The sequence below is a fragment of the Strix aluco genome, chromosome 3, assembly GCF_031877795.1.
Source record: "Strix aluco isolate bStrAlu1 chromosome 3, bStrAlu1.hap1, whole genome shotgun sequence".
Lineage (NCBI taxonomy): Eukaryota > Metazoa > Chordata > Aves > Strigiformes > Strigidae > Strix > Strix aluco.
The window spans coordinates 91,075,751-91,099,934 of record NC_133933.1 but is presented as its reverse complement, the minus strand read 5'-3'; the positions used below and the strand labels follow the sequence as shown (position 1 = coordinate 91,099,934).

Below are 24,184 nucleotides of genomic sequence, written 5' to 3'. Positions count from 1 at the left end.
CTATTTCCAGAGCTGAGCTGGCCCCAAAAGCAGTGCAGCCATATACTTCACCTAGTAACACTGATAAACCCAAGCTGCCATGCATCTGAAGTGTGAAAACTCCACAACTCAGATAATCCAACTATGGGTGGTTGTTAACAGTGGATAGTATTGCCCTGGGTCCAAAGCCCAGACTGGAAGCATACAGCTGTGTGAATGAGAAAGAGAGCAGTGCACATGAAAAGAACCAACTGCTAAAATATTGACAAATCTATCAAGAAAGCATAAAAATAATAAAAAAATAAACAGATGCTCAAGTACATCTTGAGATAATGAATTATGGAAGAGAATATGTTGTGAGTTTGCAAGGAGAAAAGGGAAAGTGAGTGGGTAGATGGATCAGTGAGGAAAAGCAGACAAAAAAAAAATTACCTATCAAACTTGGAGGATACAACCATTTCACTCACTGTCTGCTGTGAAACTATCTGTGTCAAGATGGGTGACTTACAGGAAGTTAGTGCAGGGGGGGAAAGGGGTCTTTCATTAAAAAAAACCCAGCCAAGTGAAAAACCCTTAAACTCTAGTACCATTACATAATTCAGGAGACTGGAAATTACTGGTTGCAAAGTGGACAGAAGATGACAAAGGAATTTCCAGTGATCATGTATTCTGTGAAGTCAACTGGAGTTTCACTGCTGGTTTTCGTAAAAGTAATATCTTGAAGCAGACTATCTGCTTGGACAGCATGGGTATGGGTGGAGGGCAGGAGTGCTTGAGAGGCAAAGTGAAAGTTGCATGAATTTAATTTTGTAGCTTTATACTCTTGCACACCTTGTGACTGTCTTTTTTACAAATGCCCTTTTTTCAGAATGATACACCAGATCCCACAGAATCATAGAATCATTTAGGTTGGAAAAGACCTTAAAGATCTTTGAGTCCAACCATTAACCTAACACTGTCAAGTCCACCACTAAACCATGTCCTTAAGCACCAGATCTACATGTCTTTTAAATACCTCCAGGGATGGTGACTCCACCACTTCCCTGGGCAGCCTGTTCCAAATCCTTTCAGTGTAGAAATTCTTTCTAACATTCCATCTGGGAAAACAGACCAACACCCACCTCGCTGCAACCTCCTTTCAGGTAGTTGTAGAGAGTGATAGGGTTTCCCCTGACCCTCCTTTTCTCCAGGCTAAACAACCCCAGTTCCCTCAGCTGCTCCTTGTAAGTCTTGTGCTCTAGACCCTTCACCACCTTTGTTGCCCTTCTTTGGACACACTCCAGCACCTCCATGTCTTTCTTGTAGTGAGGGGCCCAAAACTGAACACAGTAATCAAGGTGCGGCCTCACCAATGCCGAGTACAGGGGTAAGATCACTTCCCTGTCCCTGCTGGCCACACTATTTCTGATACAAGCCAGGATACCATTGGCTTTCTTGGCCACCTGGGCACACTGCTGGCTCATGTTCAGGTGGCTGTTGACCAACACCCCCAGGTCTTTTTTTGCCGAGCAGCTCTCCAGCCACTCCTCCCCAAGCCTGTAGCACTGCTGGGGGTCGTTGTGACCCAAGTGCAGGACCCAGCACTGAGCCTTCATAGAATCATGGAATGGTTTGGGTTGGAAGGGACCTGAAAGATCAACTAGTTCCAACTCCCCTGTCAACACCTTCCACTAGACCAGGTGGCTCAAAGCCCCGTCCAACCTGGCCTTGAACACTTCCAGGGATGGGCGATCCACCACCTCTCTGGGCAACCTGTTCCAAGTGTCTCACCACCCTCACAGTAAAAAACTTCTTCCTTATATCTAATCTAAATCTACCCTCTTTCACTTTAAAGACACTATCCCTTGTCCTGTCATTAAAGCCATTACTTATCTTGTCCTAGCCTTGTTGAACCTCATATAATTGGCCTTGGCCCATTGATCCAGCCTGTCCAGATCTCTCTGTAGAGCCTTCTTTCCCTCAGGCAGATCAACACTCCTGTCCACTTGGTGTCATCTGCAAACTTACTGAGAGTGCACTCGATCTCCTCGTCCAGATCACTGACAAAGATGTTAAACAGGAGTGGCCCCAACACTGAGCCCTGGGGAACACCACTTGTGACTGGCCACCAACTGGATTTAAACTCCATCCACCACCACTCTTTGGGCTCAACTATCCAGCCAGCTTTTTACCCAGCAAAGAGTACACCTGTCCAAACCAGTTTCTCCAGGAGACTGCTGTGGGAAACCATGTCAAAGGCTTTACTAAAGTCTAGGTAGACAACACTCACAGCCTTTCCCTCATCCACTAAACAGGTCACCTTGTCATAGAAGGAGAACAGGTTAGACAAGCAGGACCTGCCTTTCATAAACCCATGCTGACTGGGCCTGATCACCTGGTTGTCCTGTATATGCCATGTGATGGCACTCAAGATGATCTGCTCCATAACCTTCTCAGCACTGAGGTCAAACTGACAGGCCTGTACTTCCCCGGATCCTCCTTCCAGCCCTTCATGTAGGTGGGCATCACATTTGCTAACCTCCAGTCAACTGGGACTCCTCAGTTAGCCAGGGCTGCTGATAAATGATGGGAAGTGGCTTGGTGAGCACTTCCACCAGCTCCCTCCGTACCCTGGGGTGGATCCTATCCGGCTCCATAGACTTGTGTGTGTCTAAGTGGTGTAGCAGGTTGCCAACCATTTCCCCTTGGATTATGGAGGCTTCATTCTGCTCGCCATCCCTGTCTTCCAGCTCAGGGGGCTGGGTACCCTGAAAACAACTGGACTTACTATTAAGGACTGAGGCAAAGAAGACATTGAGTACCTCAGCCTTTTCCTCATTCTTTGTCACTATGTTTCCCCCCACATCCAATAAAGGATGGAGATTCCCCTTAGTCCTCCTTTTGTTGCTAATGTATTTATAGAAACATTTTTTATTGTCTTTTATGGCAGTAGCCAGATTAAGTTCTGGCTGGGCTCTGGCCCTTCTGATTTTCTCCCTGCATAACCTCACGACCTGCTTGCAGTCCTCCTGAGTTACCTGTCTTCTTCCAAAGGTCATAAACTCTCCTTTTTTTCCTGAGTTCCAGCCAAAGCTCTCTGTTCATCCAGGCCAGTCTTCTTTCCTGCTGGCTTGTCTTTTGGCTCATGGCGACAGCCTGCTCCTTTCCTTGTTGAAGAACATCCAGCCTTCCTGGATGCCTCTGCCCGTCAGGACTGCCTCCCAAGGGACTCTGGCAACGAGGCTCCTAAGTCTGCCCTTCAGAAGTCCAAGGTAGCAGTTCTGCTGACTCCCCTGCTTACTTCTCCAAGAACTGAAAACTCTATCATTTTGTGATTGCTATGCCCAAGATGGCCTCCAACCATCACATCACCCATAAGTCCTTTGCTGTTTGCAAACAACAGGTCCAGCAGGGCATTCTCCCTAGTCAGCTTACTCACTACATATCGCTACTTACTGAAGTACAGCTTGCTAATTAGAAACTTCAACATTTCATTTGAAGAATCCTGCACCTCAAAGGGTTTTTGATTCCTGAAATTCAGCATGGATCAGGCCCACAAGGTCACTCATATGCCTTTCATTCATTTCCTGAGATGTGCATGTGTGCTGGGAAGAGAAGGGGACTTAAAAAATTAATTTTGCCTATACACAGTTGATTATGTTAGACAATAACAGTAATGTCACAGGATTGTGTAAAGCTGATGAACCCAAATTAACTTTCAAATGAAGGCTACAGGTATCAAGCTAAGACCCTCCTCACAGCTAGTCCAGCCCTTAGAGTGCTGCCTCTGGTGCTCTGCTCTGGATGACAGATATGTACTCCTCCCCATCATCAGCTCACTGTAGAGGGATGGGCACATGCAGCCAAGACTGGACCTGCTTCTCCTGAAAACCTGGATGAGGAGCTGCTCTTTCACCCTGCAGAATCTCTGACTCACCCTGCACGCACTGTGGATTACTCTTGGTGGAGGAAGTAGTTGCTCACTATTTTGTTTATCTTTGATGTTTTGTTTGTTTTGCATCAGTGGAACACTACTCTGAACAGTGTTTTGATTTTCATTTCTTTTTTTCCCCCAGGGCTTCAGCAGCATGGCATCTGAAGGCTTCGCAAGCCTTGATGATTTAAGCCTCCCAACCAGCTTGTGGGGTCAGGGTCACCTCCCTGTTACAGATGGGAAGCAGACAGGCACAGGCAGTAAGTGAGTAACCCAAAGTCATGCGGCTTTCTGCCATTTGTGAGGTGACGGTAACTCAGCTTCTTCCAACAGATCCCTGCCTCTTTCACACTACGTTTGCTACAGCTTGCACAGAGAATGAAGCACAATGAAGTCTACACTTAAGGCCACTTTCAACACTCAACCTGTTATGACAAGAACAAGAAGTACCCCACTCCCCAGACCCACCAAGTTCAACAGCATGTTTTAAATGTGCACACAGACATTTAAATCAAAGACTCCAAATAACCTTTAATTTTAATGGAAGCTAGGTACACAGAGGTCTCAGTAAGGAAATCAACTTCAGCTCCTTTTGTTTTATCTGTGTGAATGAATTAATTTATCACTCAAACCCTTGGATATTCAAAGACTGGGTTTAATGCTGGACTCCTAAATCTATGCTGCGTAATGCAATTAAACTGTCCAGTCCTGCATGCTGCACACCCACGCTTCTTGTAACAGCTGAACTGGGATTATTACTTATTTTTGACATTTCAGAAAGCTTTTAGGACTTCTGAACAGATGAGGAGGTGCTAACCCATTTTGAAGTTCCAGTGTTGCATTTCTCACTCTAAGTGACACCCTGTAGACACATTTTCCTCCCTGACCCTTTTCTCAAGCCTTTTTTTTGTTGTCTACCAGCTTGCTTTCTCAATGGGCAAGGGATGGCAGAAGAGGAGCAGGGCCCTCAGACCACCAGGGGCACTGTCACAGAGGGGAGTTTTTTCAGATAAGATGCCTATAGCTAAGATGTCTACATCTGACATGGCTTCTCCAGGTGATCTTGTTTAGTGATGGGAGAGAAACAGGCACTTCTGGGCTGTATGTCACCTCCTCTGCTGCAGAATGAGACAAATAAGACTCGACAGGTATCTACTTCTCTAAACTGACTATAAAGGAAACCAGGACAACTAGCTTCAGTGCAGGTAGACACCTGTGTTTAGCCACCCAAATCACACCTGAGGTGTCCATACCATGACTGAAAGAGAGAGAAATTTCCTGAGCAGCCAATTAGCCTTGCTCCAGTCACCTCACTCCCTTAGATTAAAATGTGGGAGCACTGTCCACTGACACCTTGGCACACAGGAGACCCATCCCCAGACGTGCTCTGGCCAGTGAGCAGGGTGTGCTTTGTTCTCCTCTCCACAGCAGACTACTGCCAGAGACATACATCAAGGAGGGCTGGGGCAAACCAACAGTTGCCACCTGAACCTGGTGCATGTGACATAAAGGCTGGTGCATTGTGGAGTGGGAACAGGCCTTTTGTGTTAGATGGTCCTTGAATCATGGGGGTGTTTCAGTCCATGGCACACTGGGAGCGTTAGAGGGAAGAAGACAGTATGAGCAAGGTGGAATACACCCTTGCCATCTCACTGACCTACACCAAGGAATATCCACTTGTCTGGATATTCACATTTCTGGCTTTTCACTTCCCTTGCCATTTCTGACATTTGCTCAGTGAATGAAAAAGCTGAAGAAAAGGCATAGCAAGCTGAAACATCCTGAAAACACTGAGCTGCCTTCTAGCACACCAAAGAGAAAGAAAATCTCTGTGTAGAGATGAAGCTGGCACTGCCACAACATTGTTTGGACCAGACAACCTCTGCAGGTCTCTTCATACCTATGTTTCGAGCACTCCACGAATCCCTGACTAACAGACTGTTATGGTAGTTAGGCATGGAAATGAGGCTTGGATGAGGAAATGCCTTTGTTGATACACTGTAAGTGCTGGGGGTAAGATAAACTGCAAGAAGGGAGCCGTGATACAGGCTTCCCTCTTCTTCCAACTCACTTGACAATCTGCTCTTGAGATATCAAAATAAAGAGATATCTAGGTCTCATTCCACTGGAATCTTGTGTTTTCCATATATATTATATACACACACACAAATATTTTTTTGTATATTACATTTTCATACTAGTGGCTCTGCTGACTTATTTACAAACTGACTGAACCCACTAAACTGCACAGAAATTGCTGTCAGTGCCCTGCAAGCTGCGGCATGAGGGTGAGCGGGGCCACAGCGAGAGCACACAACTCACCAACTTGCGGATTTCACATTCTAGGTTCTGAATACAGTCCAGTTTCCTCTTGCGGCAGCGCTGAGCTGCAATTCGGTTCTTGCTACGTCGGCGGACGTCATGGATGAACTCGAGCTGCTCTGAGGTTAGCTTGTGCATCTTTATCATCATCTGGAAATCATTCCTTGGAAGATCTGTGATTTGATCAACAGGAAAAGGAAGTTTCACCTAAAACAAACAAATAGAAGACAAGAGCAAAGAGTCATATTTTGCTTGCTGAATGCAAGCTGAACAACAGTGAGAGGAAGGAGGATTGCTGGTGCTGCTGCCCCCTAAATAAACAACAGACCAGGTTTTATATTGAGCAAGTTTTTAACACTCCCTTGTACCACACTGTGGAGGTCCACCTGGTAAGAATCAGATCAAATCAGCAATATAGATGAATCTCAGCTAAAAATGTAATCTTTCTAACAAGATCTAATAATAGATCTCCTTGCATTAAAAGAAGGCTCCGTCCACTAAGAGACTCAGCCTTTTGGAAACAGTGAAGTATCTCGCTGCTATTAATTTCGAACTAGTTTCAAGGAACAGACTATTAGCGCAGCAGGAAACCTGTCTCTGCACGGCCTGCAGGACTGAAAGTTTGATTAGGTGTGAGGTTAAAAATGCAACCTGACACCTCAAGTGGATGAAAAACACCATATTGCAATTAGGAAGGGTTGCCTAATCAGCATTTCAACTGAGCAGTGCACCATATAAGAAGAAAGGATAGGAGGAGCATGATACAACATATCCTACCCTGCTAATATTTGCTGACATTCTATTACTTTTGTAGATTGAAGAGCACCCAAGTTGCATTTCTTGAAAAAAACACCCAAAAAGTCTAAACCTCAGTTACTTGCAGTAAAACCTTTTTCCTTCGGGCTACAAACTGCCATCCTGTTTTCACCGTAGACCATCCGACAGTAGCTCCAGGTTCTGCCTTCAGGAATTCTTACCAACTCCTACCGATTATGCATTAAAGCAAAGCAAAACACAAAGCTCCTGACAGCTTGGAGTGATGAACACACACTGTCTCAAAACCTGGAGAATGGTGGGTAACTTCTGTTAGCTTTTTTCCCCAAAACCTATCAGCTTGCTCAAATCAAAGTAGCTTGTAGCTTGGGACCAATAACATGACTATCAAAAAAATAATGTTCCACAGTGGACTGCTGTGTTTGGTGGTCAAATAAGAATCAGTTGACAAAGCTGAATGAAGGAGATGACAACCAACTCGACTGACCCCCTTTCTTTTTTTGAGTCATACCCACACTGCCCAAAAGATGGCAGTAAATATTTACATTTCTGTCCTCATTTGGTACAATCTAGCCTCTTGGACAAGGAGACTATTCTGCATGCAGGCTACCAAAGAAGATACAACTTAAGTTGCTCAAGCCGAGCAAAAGATATAGGTTGAAAAGGTTCCTTTGATATTTAAAACATAGTTATTGTCTTCAAACGGTGCACTTCAATTATTCAGAGATAAATAAAATAACAGCACAGATTAGAAATCAGTTATTTTCATTGGAGAGCTGAGTTTCTTTATGCAGAACAATCTGCTGAGGATGCATGTACACAAATGCACAGCGGTGGCCTCTGGCATTGACAGTCATGGACCCTCACTGGGCACCCGGACCTGCTGATAACCAACTCCTTGTCTTGTTTATGAGCTTGTGTTTTCTTGTGCTCTTCTATCGTTGCTCTGCGCATCTCCAAGTCTGGGCCATGTGAAATTCAGTGCAAACACCCACTGCATCCTTTCAGACAGTTTCGTGCCCTGAACATTGCCTCTCTGCCCCATGTGTCTGGGCACCACTTCGTAACACACTACTTGACAGGTCAATTTAAACCAGCAAGTAACACCAAACACTGCCCTAATCCCCCCAAATTCCTGCTTGTACACACAAAGGCTGACCTTAGGCACAGTGATGTGGACTACCTTGTTTACCGTCTGCTAACTAATGACATGAAACCTGTTTGATTTCCCCTCCCTAGCCTTTGGACGGTCAACATAAACTCGGTGTCACCTGTTTCTCTCTCAAGCTTCAACCAGGGTCTGAAAACAAAAACAGCCTGTGCTTTCCTCTGAAAGACACCACAGTTTCACTGCAAAAACAGTCCTTTCACATTTCCAGTTTTGCCTTATTTTCTTAAGTCCAAAGCGGAAAGCAATGTTAACTTTATTTCTCCCTCCCTCTCCCTTTCAAAACATATTTACTTGCAAGGAGGAGATGTGCTTGCAGCTGGAATGGCAATGAAAGGGAAGCAACTTAAATCTGTCAGGTAGAAATTGCTGAAGGGAAATGGGAAAATAAATAGAAACAGATTCATAAAAAAAAAAACAACCCACGATTGAAAATAAAACCATCTACACAGCAGGCCAGAGACTGCTATCAGTAAACCCAGCATAATCCCACTCCTGTCATAGGCAGCACTGCACAGGATTAAAAATGTGAAAGGGAGAGTGGAAGTGAGTCAGACTCATTTCCTTCGCCATTCACAGCATTTTTATTGCCTGTCTCCCTCTCCGCAATTAGCTGTCAACTGAAAAAAACCCCACCAAGCCTTTGGCACGGACACAGTGAATAACTGCGCCGGGGTATTGCTACAGTGAGAGGCCAATGGTGTTTTACATCGGCACAGGGCAAGACCCTCAGCTGGTATTTATCACAACAGAGTGGTAACTCAATTTGCAAGAGCCGACGACTGTGTCATGGGTGGGATTCATCTGACACATTTAGAACTGTCTGAAATGAGGGACTAGCTAGTGTCCAGGTCCCTGCTGTTGGCATTGAGGACAGAGAGGCCTTTGGATGGCAGTGCATCCTGCACGGCTTCTCCCTCCTCCTGGATGCAGAAGGAGCAGGGATAAGACTTAGAAAAGGTGCTGCATCTTACAGTATCTAAGGTAGGTGAGAGAAACCTTACCTGAGGGGTCTGAAGAAGCACAGTCAGTATTTTCTAAGATGTGTAAGAAAAACCCAGCAAGTATGTTTTCTCATAAACTTTTCTTTTTAATAACTATGAATTTTATACAGGAAATGACTGTGTACTCTTTGGTTAGGACTATTTCAAATTAGAAATGTAAGTGGGACCTGTACTTCTTCCAGGAGTTGCTCCAGCCAGAGCTTGCCTCTCAGAGTTCTAAAATCTTCCCCATCAGTACGGCTACTCTTTCCCTGCATTTTTACACCCACAGCAGAAGCTCTGCTTCTACCACACAACAAATAAACTGGCACTTTCTGCAACCACTGCAGCCTCTATTGCCTCCAACTCTGGCTGATGCACCTCTGAGAGGACAGCCAACACACCCTGGTGAAAAAAAAAACCTGTTGATGATTTTGTGGCATTTTCCCCCCCTGTATTCGCATTAGGATGCCAGTATAAATGTCACTGCTTTGAGTGGCTAAGTAACAGCAGCAGGGATGGCTATTGACTCAGCACATGAAAGGCCCATACATAACCAATTAACTCCTTCAAGCTTCACTAGTTAGTGCCAGCTTGGGTCATATGCTGCTCACATACTGTACTAGTTACTGCTGCTGCTGCTCTTCCCCTTCTCTTTTTCTTTGGAATAAAGGAAAGGACCAAGGCCCTGTATTCACTCACATTAAAATATAGATGTCAAGTGTTGGAAATTTATCTCATGAGTAACATTAGCTTTTTCGCTCTTCCTTTATATCTGAATTTCAACATCACCTTCCCTGAGCTGCCAAGTGCTAGTGAAGACAACAAATTTCCCAAGCCTGGCTTAACATCACAGTAACTAAAAAGATTCATGTATTATCCATATGAAAAAGTAATTATTATGTAATGGGCATAGGAGGGCAGAACTCAAGGTACCACCTTGAGATTTATAAATGGTTCAAAATCTTGGTCAGCTGCTCCACAGTTGTAAGAAATAAACCTGTTGCCTTAATGCCCTTAAATTGAAAGCCAGAGTTATTGAAGGCCTCTGACACTTAAAATTGCACAGCCCTTGGAAAGCGCTCAGGACGCACCCAAACAATCTAGCACAGCAGCTGAATCACAGCAATGCTTTTTTAATATAGAAAGGGGTAATTTGCTTCACATAGAAGAGCCCAACACATTAATCCTGCTTTTCCTTGTATCTTCCTTATCATGCAAGTCAGTCTTCCACAAATGCTCAGGAAGAAATTCATCTGAGGACAGGAATTCAGGTGTGTCTGCCTGTGTTAGGGGCTTGATTGCCTACATATTATTTCAGGCACCACCTGTGGTCCCACAGAATAGGTCCCTACCTGATTTCAGTTGGAAAACTTAGGCTAAGAAGCACAAAGCCAATGTGCGACACTTTGTGTAAGAGAGAGTACAGGCAGGATGCACTCTCACTGGTTTCCTCACCCCACTGTCTACTGGTAGAGGTAGAGCCTTCAAAGCACCTCTTCACGTGTCAGCCACACCAAGATGGCAGAGGACTCTAAGAGGCAAGCCCAGGCAGTGAAGATCTACCACTGTGTCAACAAACCAGGTCTGAAATGGCCTTGATCAGCAGGTCCCACTGCAAACAGCCTGTCCTATCTGCCACAACACAACTGATGGCCATGTAGTTGCCCAGGGTCAACTCCAGCCTCACCTCCTGAGGGCCATGAGAGGTGTTTGGGTCAGCAAATGCTGCCTGAGAGGGCACTGCTATGCACTTAGTGGAGGCAGCCTGGGTAACTTTTTGATTTGCCACCTATCTCAGAGAACTGGGGAAAGGGGCTAGTCCCATGGCTGAGGGCTTTAACCCAACAACCAGAAGAGGTGGATGGAGTTCTCATCCTTTAGCCCATGACTTGGACCTGTATTCAGATCACACACTGCTGGTACTTAAAACGCTGGGCTGACCTCTTTCCACTCACTGCTTGTAGTGCCTCCAGCTTCCAGCCCTCCAAAGGGCACAACAGTGCAATACTCCTGCCCATTAATGGGCTTTTGTGAGACCAGGGATAGCACAAAAACCCTGACAGAAGCCACAGGTGCATCTGAGAAGGGCAGATCAGGCAGTGAAATGAGGGGGGGATGAAGTGCAGTATTTCTCTGAAAAATCTGCTTTTGCAGAAAAAATTCAAGAACTGGAGAGTCCTTCAAGAGCTCCAGCAAGGTCTTCAGCTCAGGGCATACATAACAGAATTGATTGTAGGCTGTGATGAAATAATACAGTGTTTAAAAGGACCTTCCTGAAATTTCAAGCTTGTAATGGAAAACTGTCACTGTTGTAATCCAGCAATTCTCTGCTACCAGCATGGACACCACTCCTACTGAAGAGATGAAAGAAAACAAAACTGGCATGAAGTTTATCTTGCAAGACTGATGTTTGACAAGACTCCATTTAATCAGATGTTGCTAAACACAATTCCCAGTGCTCTGCTGATGCTGCTGAGGATACTGGTCAGCAGAACATCCACCAGAAAAGAATGTGGAGAGTAACTTTCTCATTTTCAAATTTGTAAACCTAGTAAGATCAGGAAATCTGGGGTGACCAATCTCCAAATTCTGGGCAGGAACTACATACAAAAGCAAGTTAACACCTTAACGTGTATTTTTCTTTGTTGTCTTTCTTTCTATGCAGTACTCTTCACCAAGTAGACATATTAAGCAGCAAAGAAGACTCCGCTTAGGTAACTTGGCACAGCTCCAGTAGATTTCTGGTAGAGCAGCTTTGGTTTACCCCCTTTTTGTGGGGCTCTGACTTCTAGTACTTTGCTAAGCATCAGCAGATGAACAGAGAAGGGGTGGCTGCCTGTTGCTTAACATGAAGGGGTTTGGACTCTCACTGAAGGTTATTTGCCTAGAATATCCTCAATTGTCCAACTGCATTAGCTTTGCCTTTATGAAAATTTCCTTTGAAAAGTGAGTCACTAAGCCAGGCGGGAAATTCTTTTGAAATATAAATGAAAGACATATTGAATGCAATTCTCTAGATAGTAATAGTTCTTGGAAAACTCCACCTCTTACCTCCTCCTACCCTTGTTTATTCTTTTCCTAAGAAAACTCACTTATCAAATTAGACTGAGCTGAGATTTCTTAACTGGTTTAGTAGTACAATATTTTTTACAAGTTTCTAGCAGAAAAAACCCCATAGATACTTGCTGAAGAAAAGGAATATCAAGAAAAGTAGGCAGTGCTGAAGTTACTGTTCCTAAGTAGGTTAACAGATTGACAGACTACTTCCTTCTCAACAATTCATTATTTCAGAGCTTATTGTTTTGTTGTTGCTATTTTAAGCAGGATTGTCAGAACCTGCCTGCAAGCACCGAGTGTAAGTCTCTTCTCTAGTATTATATCCCAATAATTGATTTTTAACAACCTGTGGAGGCCTGAGGGACCTGGGTGAAAAGAGCAACACAAACTGTGAAATGTTTTTGTGAAGTCCCAGCAGCTCATGTAACAGCGTCATTCCTGCAACTTTGTAACATGGGGATACCCCACATTGCACTTGTTGCTTCTATCACAAAGCCTTAAGAAAGGGAAATCTCAGAAGATTCTGGGTGGCTCCCTTAACAGGAAGGAAAACAAAAGTCCAAGATATCCCGGAGAGAATTTACCAGCGGTGTTATGGGGACTGCTACCTCCTCTGACACTCACGACTGCAGTCTGCACCCGCTATGGGACAGGGAGGCTGGCCACAGAGTGGGGTTACCTTCACCCACATGGCACTCATGTCAAACCCTAGCACCCCACTTTTGGCATCGAACTTGGGCATCCTGAATGGCATCAGTCTGCGGGAAAGTAAGAGTGCCTGAAAAAAGCAGAGAGAAGAAACCTTTCACCTACTTATCACACAATCAATACACCAGCAAATGATGTTTTCTGACATTAATTCGGGCACTAACAGCACTCTGGGACCCAAATCAAGACCAACAAGGTCCAAATTCCAGGGGAACTGAGCAGCCCCATGAGATAACTGAGGGTCAGAGTCCAAAAGGCTTATTCCCATCAGGCCATCCCACTCAAACGAAAGCCCACCCACACCAGAAGAGCCTGCACGGTGGCTCTCTGGAGGGGTGAGCACCTGTGTGTAACCCCCAGATATCTTATCAGGTGCTTTTTGAAGAGAAGCCCAGCAAACACTGTGTGATCAGATATGGCAGGTGGCAAGGGACTTGTCTGGGAAGTCATCAGGACATCAAGGGCAAACTGACAATTTTGGGAATGGAGAGAGATTCCCATGCAACTTTCAGGGAGGCAAAGGACAGAAAGCAGTCCATTTCAGACTGTTTTAATCCTGCTGTTTTAATGGCAGCCAAACTGCTAAAAGTAGGTAGAATGACTTATATGAGAACTTCCTGCTGCTATTAGGTATTTTCTACAGCCTAGTTTAACATATCCTTCACTGAGGTTTCCACAGCAGTGGATCTTGCAGGATACACACCCCAAGTTGCTATATAAATACAGCATTGTTTAATGAGGCTGCAATGTCCTTTCTTGTACTGGTAACAACCTTTACAAATTCATTTTTCAGACAAAATCTGCACCGAAGCACCAGTGTGATCTGTTTACCCTTGGCTTGTTCAGGATAGTGCAGTGCAACCTCATGGAGCATTAATTCCCTCACCACATTTTTAATGCCTAGCAGTCCTAATCAAAATGCCCTGCAAAAAAAAAGAAAAAAAAAAAAGAGAAAAAGAGAAAAAGAAAAAGCCTTATCAGCACTCCCAGGGAGAAAACTTGCTCAGCATGGTGCAGAAAATCTTCCCTGGAGGACACCTGCAGCAAAACCAGGAGTGGAGCAAACCCTCCTTCCCAGCTCTGCCCCAGAGCCAGACATGTCTGCCTGCCAACGGCACACCAAGATGGCCTCCCCCAGACCACCTGTTTGCTCGTGTCGTGAAATGTCCCTCCTCTCATCCACGGTCTTCTGCACACATTCACATATTTTTTTTGGGAAACCACCAATCCCCTATAACCTTCTCATTTGACTCTCCCAGGCTCATTTCTGCTGCAGCATCTCCACACAATTAGCCAATTATGACAGCTAATTAATCATCAAACCCCAAAAGGCTAACCTCCCGCCCTCTTTGCTGCCTCACACTGTGCATTAGCCCTGGCTGAGCAAGCAGCACACGTGGGTGGAGATCCGATGTTCCCCTCAGTCCCACTCCCTGCTCCCTTCCGCCCCTGAAGGCAGGACTTCACCAAGTATGGCCAAGCAGAGCGGTTCTGCTGTAGGGCTTCCTGAATGAGGTCCTACACACAGTATTCCAGGCAGCCTCCCAAGGAGACTCCTCTGTCTTCGGTATTGTCCCCAGCTCAGAACATGGGAACAAACAAGAACTGTTCTCTCAAAACCACTGGTACAGCATGACAGGGATTAGGAGACCAGAGGCTCCCTGGGCTCTTCAGCCCTTCCTTAGAGCTAAGCAACCAACTAAAGGAACCACCCACATCTGCCTGAAAGGTATCTTTCAGAGCCTGGGATGTAGCTAGCATAAGGATCGAGGCATAAAACAAAGTTCACTCTCTTCATCCCTAGACCACAACTAAGCCTGGTTCTGAACTGGGCACCCACAGCATGTGACCTCTCCAAACTTGCACTTGCTGCTCCCCATGCTAAAGTACAAGCTCTCAGTGGAGCATTTCAGCATTACTAGAGAGCCAGATATGTGGTTTCACCCAGATGCTCTCCAGGTCATGCAGTTTCCTAATGAAACTCGATGAAAACATCCAGTATTTTTTCATTTTCTGGGCTCCACAACACATATCCATGATTGAAGTCTTCCCTCAAACTAGTGACTTTATATAGGCCATTTATTCGATCATGGTTAGCCAGTTATCACCACAGCATTTCAGCTGGCCCATCTCTAGTTTTAGAGGGGGCCCTCTTTCTCCTCCCTCTCACGGGAGAGCTGCATGAAATTCACAGCTTGCTCTCCAGACCCAGACTGTGCCTCTGCCGTTCTCCTAACAGCCCTGGAAATTAAAAGATAACTTCTCTTTGAAACCATTTACGCAACAGCAGCTAGAGCTCACCACCAAACAAAGCGTGGTCACAGGCAGGAAACATCATCTCAGTTGTCACTTAACAGAGGCAAAACCCATTACCTGCACATGCGACTCACACACACACACACACACACACACACACACGCACAGAGTGAGGGGAGATGACTTGAATACTGTTCCCACAGCCAAGGGTGGCCAGCTATACAACTGTTAAAGTCATTTCACACCCCTTTCTCTTCCCACTCTGTCTGCCTCCTCTACTTGGGCTGTTGGCAATATGCAGCAGGGGCTCTCTGAGCGGGCTGCCGGACCCTCAGTGTCAGGAAAGGCATGGCTCAAGGTTGCTCAAACACACCAGCAGCAATAACAAGCGGAGCTGGAATCACCCCTGCAAATTAAGGATGAGGAATGGTGCTTTGTGCTGCACAAGTGGGTGAAGGGAGGGAGGAGGACAGGACACTGCCATCAGACTCCTAAGCTAACCAATGCGCTCTCAACGTTCAGCAGTTTGCTATTGTCCCATACCCAAATTCCAGTAAGCGCCAAACAACTCAGAGGTCAAGCAGACCTATTTACATGAAATCAACCATGCACACTCAACTGACAAGGGAATAAACAGAAGTTACTCTTTGCCTCTACAAACAAAGAAAGTGTGGGGGAAATGCCAAGTCATTCAAGAGAATCAAGGAGCGATTAATCGGGTCACAACAACGGTGATATATGAACTTATCTTAAATCCCTACCTCATGCCCTCTGTCTTGCACAGGACATGATTCACTGTCTGCTTCTGAGAATGACCCAGACTCATCGCTGGAGTTTGTTCCATAGGATGGCTCACATTTAATCTGGGCTCGGACCGGGTTGTACAATCCATCCCCCACCACGCCGGGCTCCTGGTGCTCGGGCGCCAGGAATCGGGGGCCTTGGGAGCAAGGGGAAGAGGAGAGCTCGCAAAGTCGCAGACTGCAGGGAGAGCCGCCGCTGCCATCCTCTGCATACGAGTAGGAAGAGCACGAGCTGGAGGTCCTGGTTCTGGTTTCCAAAGGAGGAGAGCGAGGGCAAACTTTAATTGGCACTGGACAGCTGGTGTTCGGCCGCATCCTTCCCGGCAAGTGATCAGCTGTCAGTCCGCTGTGCGAATAGGTCTGAGAGCTGGGGAGAGACTGGCTACTGCCAGCCCACAGACCCTTTGGCACAGTCTCAGTGAGGTCTTTGTCCAAGCTGCTCACACCAGAATATGAATGCACCGAAGTGTTTACTTGGTCACAAGCGTTTGAAGAGAATATAACACTCCTCCTGTCCAGTTCCCCTTCTTGCTTACAGAGAGTTTCAAAGCCGGGCCCCCTGAGTGGCGATCCCACTGTGAAGTTGGAAGCATCCTTCTGCATGGCATGGGACTGTCCATAGTTCCCTGTGAAAGGGACGTAATCAGTTTTGTGGTCACCCTGAGTTGTCCCTTTTTCAAAAGGGCATGCTGGACTCCTGCCAAAGTGCTGTTGGGAAGTGCTGGGGAAGCCAACCAAATCTATGCTTTTTGTTCTGTTGAAGAAAGACCGCAAACAAGAAGGAGAGGACCCACTTTTTGGCCTGTCAACGCAAGTGGGGCTTGGCTGTTTCCTGTCCATTTCAACATCCCCTTCTTTATCCCTGATGTCAGGTTCATCTCCAGACAGGCAAAGTGTGATGCTTTCTTCATCGTTCTCTTCATTCTGAGGCTCACTTTTTATCTGCCCCATAGCAAGTCCTGATTTGAGGCCATTTCCAGAGCTCTCTTCACTGAATGTGCTTGCAAAACCTGAGGTACTGATGTGTGATGTGTTGTAGACATTCTTGGTACAAGCAAGCTGGTATTTCTTGTATCTGGGGTACCGTGTTACTGCATCTTTGTCCAAATTGTCCTTGCTATCTCTCAGGATGTCAGAGTCAGGCAGCATCCCTTCACCTTTCTCTGCTCCAGCAACAGTGGTTTCAAAATTGAAGGGCTCTTGGTGCATCCTCTCTCTTGGGCAAGATATTTTTGATGTCTCCGATTCCATCGTCTCCTCCTCATCTCCATCCGAGTTCTCCTCATCATGCATGCGCTGGCAGGTGGTATCTTTTTTGCACAGGAACAGGCCATCTTCATTGTTCAGCAGTTGCGTCTGAAGGAAGCTGAAGCAGGAGTCCTCCAGGTTGTGCATGCGCAGGAATTCAGCGCAGTGGATGACCTCCTGGATGTTTTCTCTGCTAAGTAACAGCTTAGCAGTGTAGGCAAACTGTAACAATGGACCAAATCCCCTGACAGTGACCTGCAAAAAAAGAGAGGGAAATTGCCAGCATTACCATCAGTTCTTGCTATCATCCCAAGTCCTTCATCGTGTAGTTAGACAACCTAACAGATCTAGCATCCAGAAGTAAATACTGCTCAGTAACAGTTATTCTTCTACCATGCCAGCAATGATGCTATATCCAGTAACTAGAACCACTCCCTTTATGTTGCTCCTGTACATCATTGTGCAGGTTGAGCTGCACACTATTTTTCCCAGATATCTTACAGACCTATGAACTAAGTCTCTGCTCTAATAAAAGACTGAAAAAAACCAGACTGGTGGGGACACTGCTAATTCTTGGATGGATCTTATTTTAACTGTGATGCAGCACACTACCATGAAAGTACCAGTTTAATTTTGATTCTTCTGCTCTGATGGAAGCTCTGGTGAACAGCGGTTTCAAGCTGAAGATACCACTTAAATTCCAAAAGTGTTTTGGGAAGGAAACATTTAATAGCATAGCAAAATTCAACAGAAAATATATTTCAAGAGCAAACCGGTTTCTTCTTTTCTTCTCAAATTTTTGCAAGCCATTGCTGAATAAATAATAGGTTAGTACTGATTGCACAGCTCTTTTCTCCAGCCCATGGAGATTATTCTCCTCACACTCCTGATTTTAGTGAGTCTAAGGTACAGCTAACAGGAAAGAAAGCCATATTCATAGTTCAAGCAATTCAAGTGATACAAATCACTCAGAGTCCCATCCCAGTACTTAATTTTCTTTGTAGAAAGAGTAACAACTGTTTCCAGGAAAGTGATCTCCAACCAACTGTTCCAGGTCTGAGTTATGCACCACTACTCATCCCTTTCTCTCATCATACCATCTATATTTTACATTCACATATCATATATTAAAAAATACACACTTTCTCCCCCCCCCCGGATTTTTCACAGTGCTATCTTCACACATAACTATCAAAAAACTTGCTAAGCTGCATGGTAAACTGTAGATATTGTCTATTTTTTGACCAAAAATGCACTGGCACTAACTTCTGTTGCATTTTTTCCCCCAATAGGCAGGAAACAAAGGTACTAGAAAAACTCTATTCTTCATGAAGCAGTGAGAGGCTGCTTCAAAACCAGGGCTCACCATCAAGGATAAAGGTTTCTCTGCAAGAAGGACATTCAGTGGTTTGACCACTAAACAGACATTTGGAGACCACAACTCAATTTCCCGTTGCACCAACCACATTCTACATGACCCTGGCAAGTCACTTCAGTCTCGATTCACTAAGACACCTGTCCTGCTTGCAAGTGGTATTCACAAATCTGAGTTCCCTGTGCTTTGCATATCAAGGAAAGGCATCTAGATGGGATTCGTATTCAGAGCAGCCAAACACATGCATGCCTACGTCAGGTTGGGATGCACAGCCTGCAACCTTCTTCTTGCTGTCGGTGTCTCTGGTAGGTGTTCCCAGCTCAGTTTCTTCTTTTAAAACAAACAAAAAAAGGAAGCACTGCTGTCCCCTTTTCATAAAATGGCCTAAAGGTCAGAAGAGGGATTAGGAAGTAGGAGGCCAGGTCCCTTCCCTAGGCTGTGGGGATTCAAACTCAAAATTCCAAGCTCCGCAGAAGGATATCCTATCCAGTAGGTATGGGATACCCTGAAGGTGAGCTGCTTCTCCCTGTCCTTCCAATTGAATTAATGCCCCTGAGCAAGAAGCTGCTCAAGAGGTCGGTGAGACATCAGGCCATGAATTCGTGATGGTCTTATTTGTGATTAGCATAAATCTGAATGAATAATTTGGTTCATCCCACTGAAAAGCCTCTAAATTCCCTATACTGCCTCAGGACGAGTGGTAGAGTTTACAGATTTTTATAGAAAATCCTGACTTCCAGAAACAAGCCTTTGTTATTCATAGATCTGCACCTGTGATGCTGGATTATGAGGATACCACAAGTGGTGCAGACTTTGATGGAGAGAAAAATATTTTAAAACACCTCTAAAATTGCTCCCAATAGTTCTCCATACATAATATTACTGCCATATCTGCTATTTTAAGAAACAGTGCATTTTCATGCACATACTTACGCACTTGCACATTCCTGTTTCACAATACGCCTCTGGTACAGAATTGCCTAGATTTACAGCTGGCTATTAAACCAATCTCTGCTTTATCAGTGTTACACTTTCTGCCTATTTGTTAGATTATCAGCTCACTAAAGGCCTATCTGCATTTTATCTATGCAGCATGATTAACAAAATTGCTTGGAAACTTAATGAGCTACTTGCAGGCTGATGTTTCTCTTTGATAAGATCTTCAGTGTTAGGGCTTACATATTCCTACACAACTTGTAAGCTCCGCAGCAGCGTAGATCCGTCGGAGCAGCCATAAACACCGTCTGGGGTTTTTGGGTCCCTTTTGATGAGGATGGACTATGGAGCACAAACCCCGCTCTCCTGGTAGTTGTGTCACTTGGCCACTAGGTGGAATGACTGGAAAGCAAATTAAAATAATTTTCTGTGCTGGGCCAGGGTTTCACCTGCCTGACTGCAGCCCCAGCGCAGGCACTCTGCAGAGCCTCAGGCTGACTCATAACACCACACAGCAAGGCTGTCTCCCACGCTGACTCAGGTTTTTGCTCCCAATAAACCACCGTGATAACAAACAGCAGTAAGACAGCTGTTACAGCTGTTCGGCACTGGATGTATTGGAAGCAGAGCCTGAGACTGCGCCATGGACTCCTCATGATGCCCGGCAGATGCCTCAAATGAAGGATGATGAAAACACTGGTGAAACGTCAAGGCACACGAGATCTTAGCCGGTGACACAACCTTCCTCACTCTCACAGTCTTCAGATCCAGAGGGGGAAAGTTTATTTTCAGGCACCCAGAGCTTGTCATTGCCCTCAGGGAGGAATCTCTCAAGTGCCAATGCTTGAAACTGCACAAACAATAACTTTGGTAACAAATGGATGCAAAGCTTGCTGCCAAGTGTGAAAGCCAGCACAATCTCTGTCGCCTGAAGCTGTCTAAATATTGATTTGGCTCCTGTGGTGGGTCCCTGCCTCAGCCCCACCAGCTTTGGGACTGCCTGCATCTGATGCATTCTGGCAAGAAGGCTGGAATTGAGGCACTGGAGTGTGCCTATGAGCACCGCACACTGGGAAAGAAAAGGCTTTGAAGCTGTGTGTATTACCATCACACACGCATTTCTGTAGGAAGAGGTAAGAAATGATTTGACCTGACTGATGCATCCTAGTGAAAACAGTTAGTGAAACCAAGTTGATCTGTGTTTGCAGAAGGAAACAGATCATTTCTCCATTTACACCAGATATAAGTCTCCATTTACACGTGAGATGGGTAAAACACATGCCAGCAACAATCTCAGTTTATTTTTTTCCCCTACTGTAAATAAGATGCCATATGTCCAAAATTTGTCTGCTTTTAAACCTTATTTTCCATGTAAATTCATGTTTAAGTAGGCTGGTCAATTTGCAGGAACCTCCACTGGGCACCTTGTCCAAGCTCATATGCCAAGCCCCTGCTTCTCGGCCCTCCAATCATTTGCCTTATTCCAATTTCTACCCATTTCTGTTGTTTAAATGGAACTGACTGGCTACAAGGAAACCAGGCAGAGAAAAGGTAAAATGTACATACAAAACAATGCCCACACAGACAAGAAAAGCAAAGCAAAGATCTGAGCCTCTTGGAGACTTGCTTTCCTTATCTTTCAAGGCAGGCCAGGAGAGGATTTCTGTGTACTTGAAACATGCCAAATGCCCCACCAAGTCTAAGGATTAATCTTTAATTTGTCTTGCCGCTGTCCCCAGCTGGTCTTGTATGCATTAAAACCCATCTGCACACCTAGTACATAGTGGACACAGGTACTGCAGCCCTACCTAAGCCATCTGGAACATCTTCTTGCTCTACAGCAGTCCAAGAGATCAAGCACTGGGGGTCCACGTGCAGCTCCTGCCTGTGCCGTGCTGCCCCAAGTACACCACACTCAGCACGTGGTATGGAGGTCTACATCAATTCAGTGTTGTGGCAATAACAAGACTGACCACTGCTAAGGTGAAAGAATGAAAGTTCTTCAGCCCTTTATCTGCTACTTGTCTTTCAGATCGAGCTAGCCAAGCCAGGGGATGTGTTTTGTATGTCCATACCTTTATGAGTTTACGATACCGAGGAATGGGCTGGAAATAATGCAATGATATAATCACCATCAAGAGAGCTGTTAATCAGCATTAGCCATATTGAATTTACCGGCAAAATACAGACAGCAGTCCTGCAGAAAATAAGCATGCAAAATCTATTTTAGTTCAGTCCAACACTGCTTTTCTCCTCACAGAGTCCTGTGGAGTGTGATGCTCTGGTTAGCTTTAATTGATTTAAGTGACCAGGCTTCCACTACTTCCTTTGGGAGACGATTGCCAGACTCTACTTAAAACCTCCTTGTGAGGAAATCTTCCTTCCCTTATTTTCCTCCATCACCTCTCATTGTATTTTCTCGATGAATTCCGGGCAATGTTTCTTCCTTCTAGAGAAAAAGTTGTATCATTTTTATACTCTCTACCTTCCCTTCTCCTTTGGTTGGTACAGATCATTAATGAAAAACTGGCTAATTCAAGGAAAATAATATTGATCACTGTCAGATGGCAAAATAAGAAGCTGAGATGAGAGTCAGCAATGAGAAATGCTAGTAAAGAAGGCATTACAGATGCAAATATAGAGTGTTTTTAGTGCAGCATTTTTCTAGTACTGGGCATGCACCATTCTAAAATTAGGAGGAGGATTAGCTCACTTCCATACTAGGAACATCGTACTTTCATAAGGGACTTCTAGGGCAGAAATTCTATTTTAACTGTAGTTGTACACACACCCACAGGTGCCACGGGAGACACAGCACTGTGGGTGAACTCTCTCTGGCTCCCTGTTGTATGGGGTCTCCTCCATGACAGCCAATCAAGCATGCTGGGGAGGCCTCCGCATTGTTTTGAACACATGGGACGTGGCCTCAGAGCACATGCAGAGGTCTGGCATTTCTGTGGATGGGCTGGACTCGCTGTGCGCTGCAGAGTTCATCAGTGCATGCTCATTAGCTGGCTGCCCAGACTTCCAGATGTCTCAAAATCCCAGACAAACAGACAAAATCCTCCAATTCTGCACAGACAGTATTTCTTATGGGGGAAAAAAGGGTTATTTCCAAAGGAAAGATGGATGTCTGGTAACCCTGCTCTGAATGGCATCTGTTTGAAAAGCTGCATCTGGAGTGGGGAAGGTCAATTCCTGCAAAATGCCAGCAAATATGAGTTCAATTTAAAGAAGGGAAAAGTGATTAAGGGCAAGGAAAGATCACTGTAAACATGTAGGAATGTAAAACTTGGCAAGACAATATTTAAAATGGAGCAAGAGAATGTTTACAGTAATCTAGTGCATACTAACATCAAGAACAGAGAAGAATTGTCTAGTTTGCTATGCGGTGCTATTGCTGATTACAGTGAGAAGAAACTGAAGAAATGAAAATTATTTCTTCCTGACTCTTAACCTAACAGCAAATTCAGTGAGATCTTGGAAGGCTTTCCAGGGGAGATGATGGATACTTTATGTCTGAGTACTGCAAAGCAGAACTAACAAAGCACAACCTTGTTTCTGCGAGGTGGGCTTAAATTTGATAGGCTTTTCCAGGCCTAATTTCTGTGTTAATGAGAGCACAGAGCCAATGATCTTCTAGAAAACAGCATCAAAGTTCAACAGCCAATGTACATGCAGTTGTTCCTTTTTAAATAAAGCATACCCAGGGCATATACAAAGACCAAGCTCATTGGTGGTGGCGTAGGAGGGCAGAGCCCCCTCCTCCCCTCTGTGGATACAATGAGATCTGCAGAGCATTAGTTGCTAAATCCCACTGAACTGGGGGTAAATTAGATGGTCAGACCTTCAGACTCACCGAGAACGCAGAAGTCTTGACAGCGCAGCACAGGCACAGATTATTATCTTTATGCATTTGAGTAGTCTTACTGAAATCAATAGGAGTACTGATGGGTTTTCTGTGAAGCATGCAAGCTGCTTGTAGTATTATGGATTATATTTTTAGTATTTTGATTTTCAGGTTAAATTCATCACCAGGCACCTAAAAACAGTTAGAAACCCCTCATCTCTAATCTCCAAACATCGATTTAATTATTAAGCCATTTTGTGGGGAAGGAAGAAAGGAAAATTGAATAAAACCTCACATGCTGAATATCAAATCCCAAACTAAATATTAATTTAAAACAACTGGATACAAACATAGAAGAAATGAGACTGTTTCTTGCAGAACTCAAAGTCAATCCGTTATTCGCATACTGTTTTGTAGCGGGCCTACTGTGGTACCCATTTTGTTAACCTTTCGGTGTTGCTACTGCAGTCTAAAGGCACGTGTGGAGACCTTGTAAATCCATCTCAGCCCTGAAGTTTGTCTAATAAGCCCAAGGATGTAGCAAACAAACTACTATCTTCTCACTTGGCCAGCATGTTCCTAACACTACAACTTACATAATCAAACACAAGCTAGAAATAGGATGGAAGATTAGTGACAGTTAACGGCTGCTATTTTTTTCCACAGCCTGAAGAAGGTCTCTGGGATTAAATATTAACTCTAATCTTATTTGCTAAACTTAGCGCACACTGTATTCTTTTTCTTTTACAGCCAACTGCAAGTTTAGCACAGAAGTTATTTTCAGAACGTAATCTGATAACCAGAGTCAC

At 44.8% G+C, this 24,184-nt stretch overlaps 1 protein-coding gene across 5 annotated transcripts in view; it reads right to left on the bottom strand.

The window, feature by feature from the left end:
* The window catches only part of BACH2 (BTB domain and CNC homolog 2), a 193,842-nt gene that overhangs the window by 3,376 nt on the left and 166,282 nt on the right, over positions 1-24,184 (bottom strand). For all 5 annotated transcript variants that reach the window (XM_074819545.1, XM_074819544.1, XM_074819546.1 and 2 more), the window contains 2 exons: positions 15,925-17,469; positions 6,215-6,421 (listed from right to left, as the gene is read on the bottom strand). In XM_074819545.1, the coding sequence (XP_074675646.1) occupies positions 6,215-6,421; positions 15,925-17,469 (1,752 nt within the window). The remainder of the gene's footprint in view (positions 1-6,214; positions 6,422-15,924; positions 17,470-24,184) is intronic.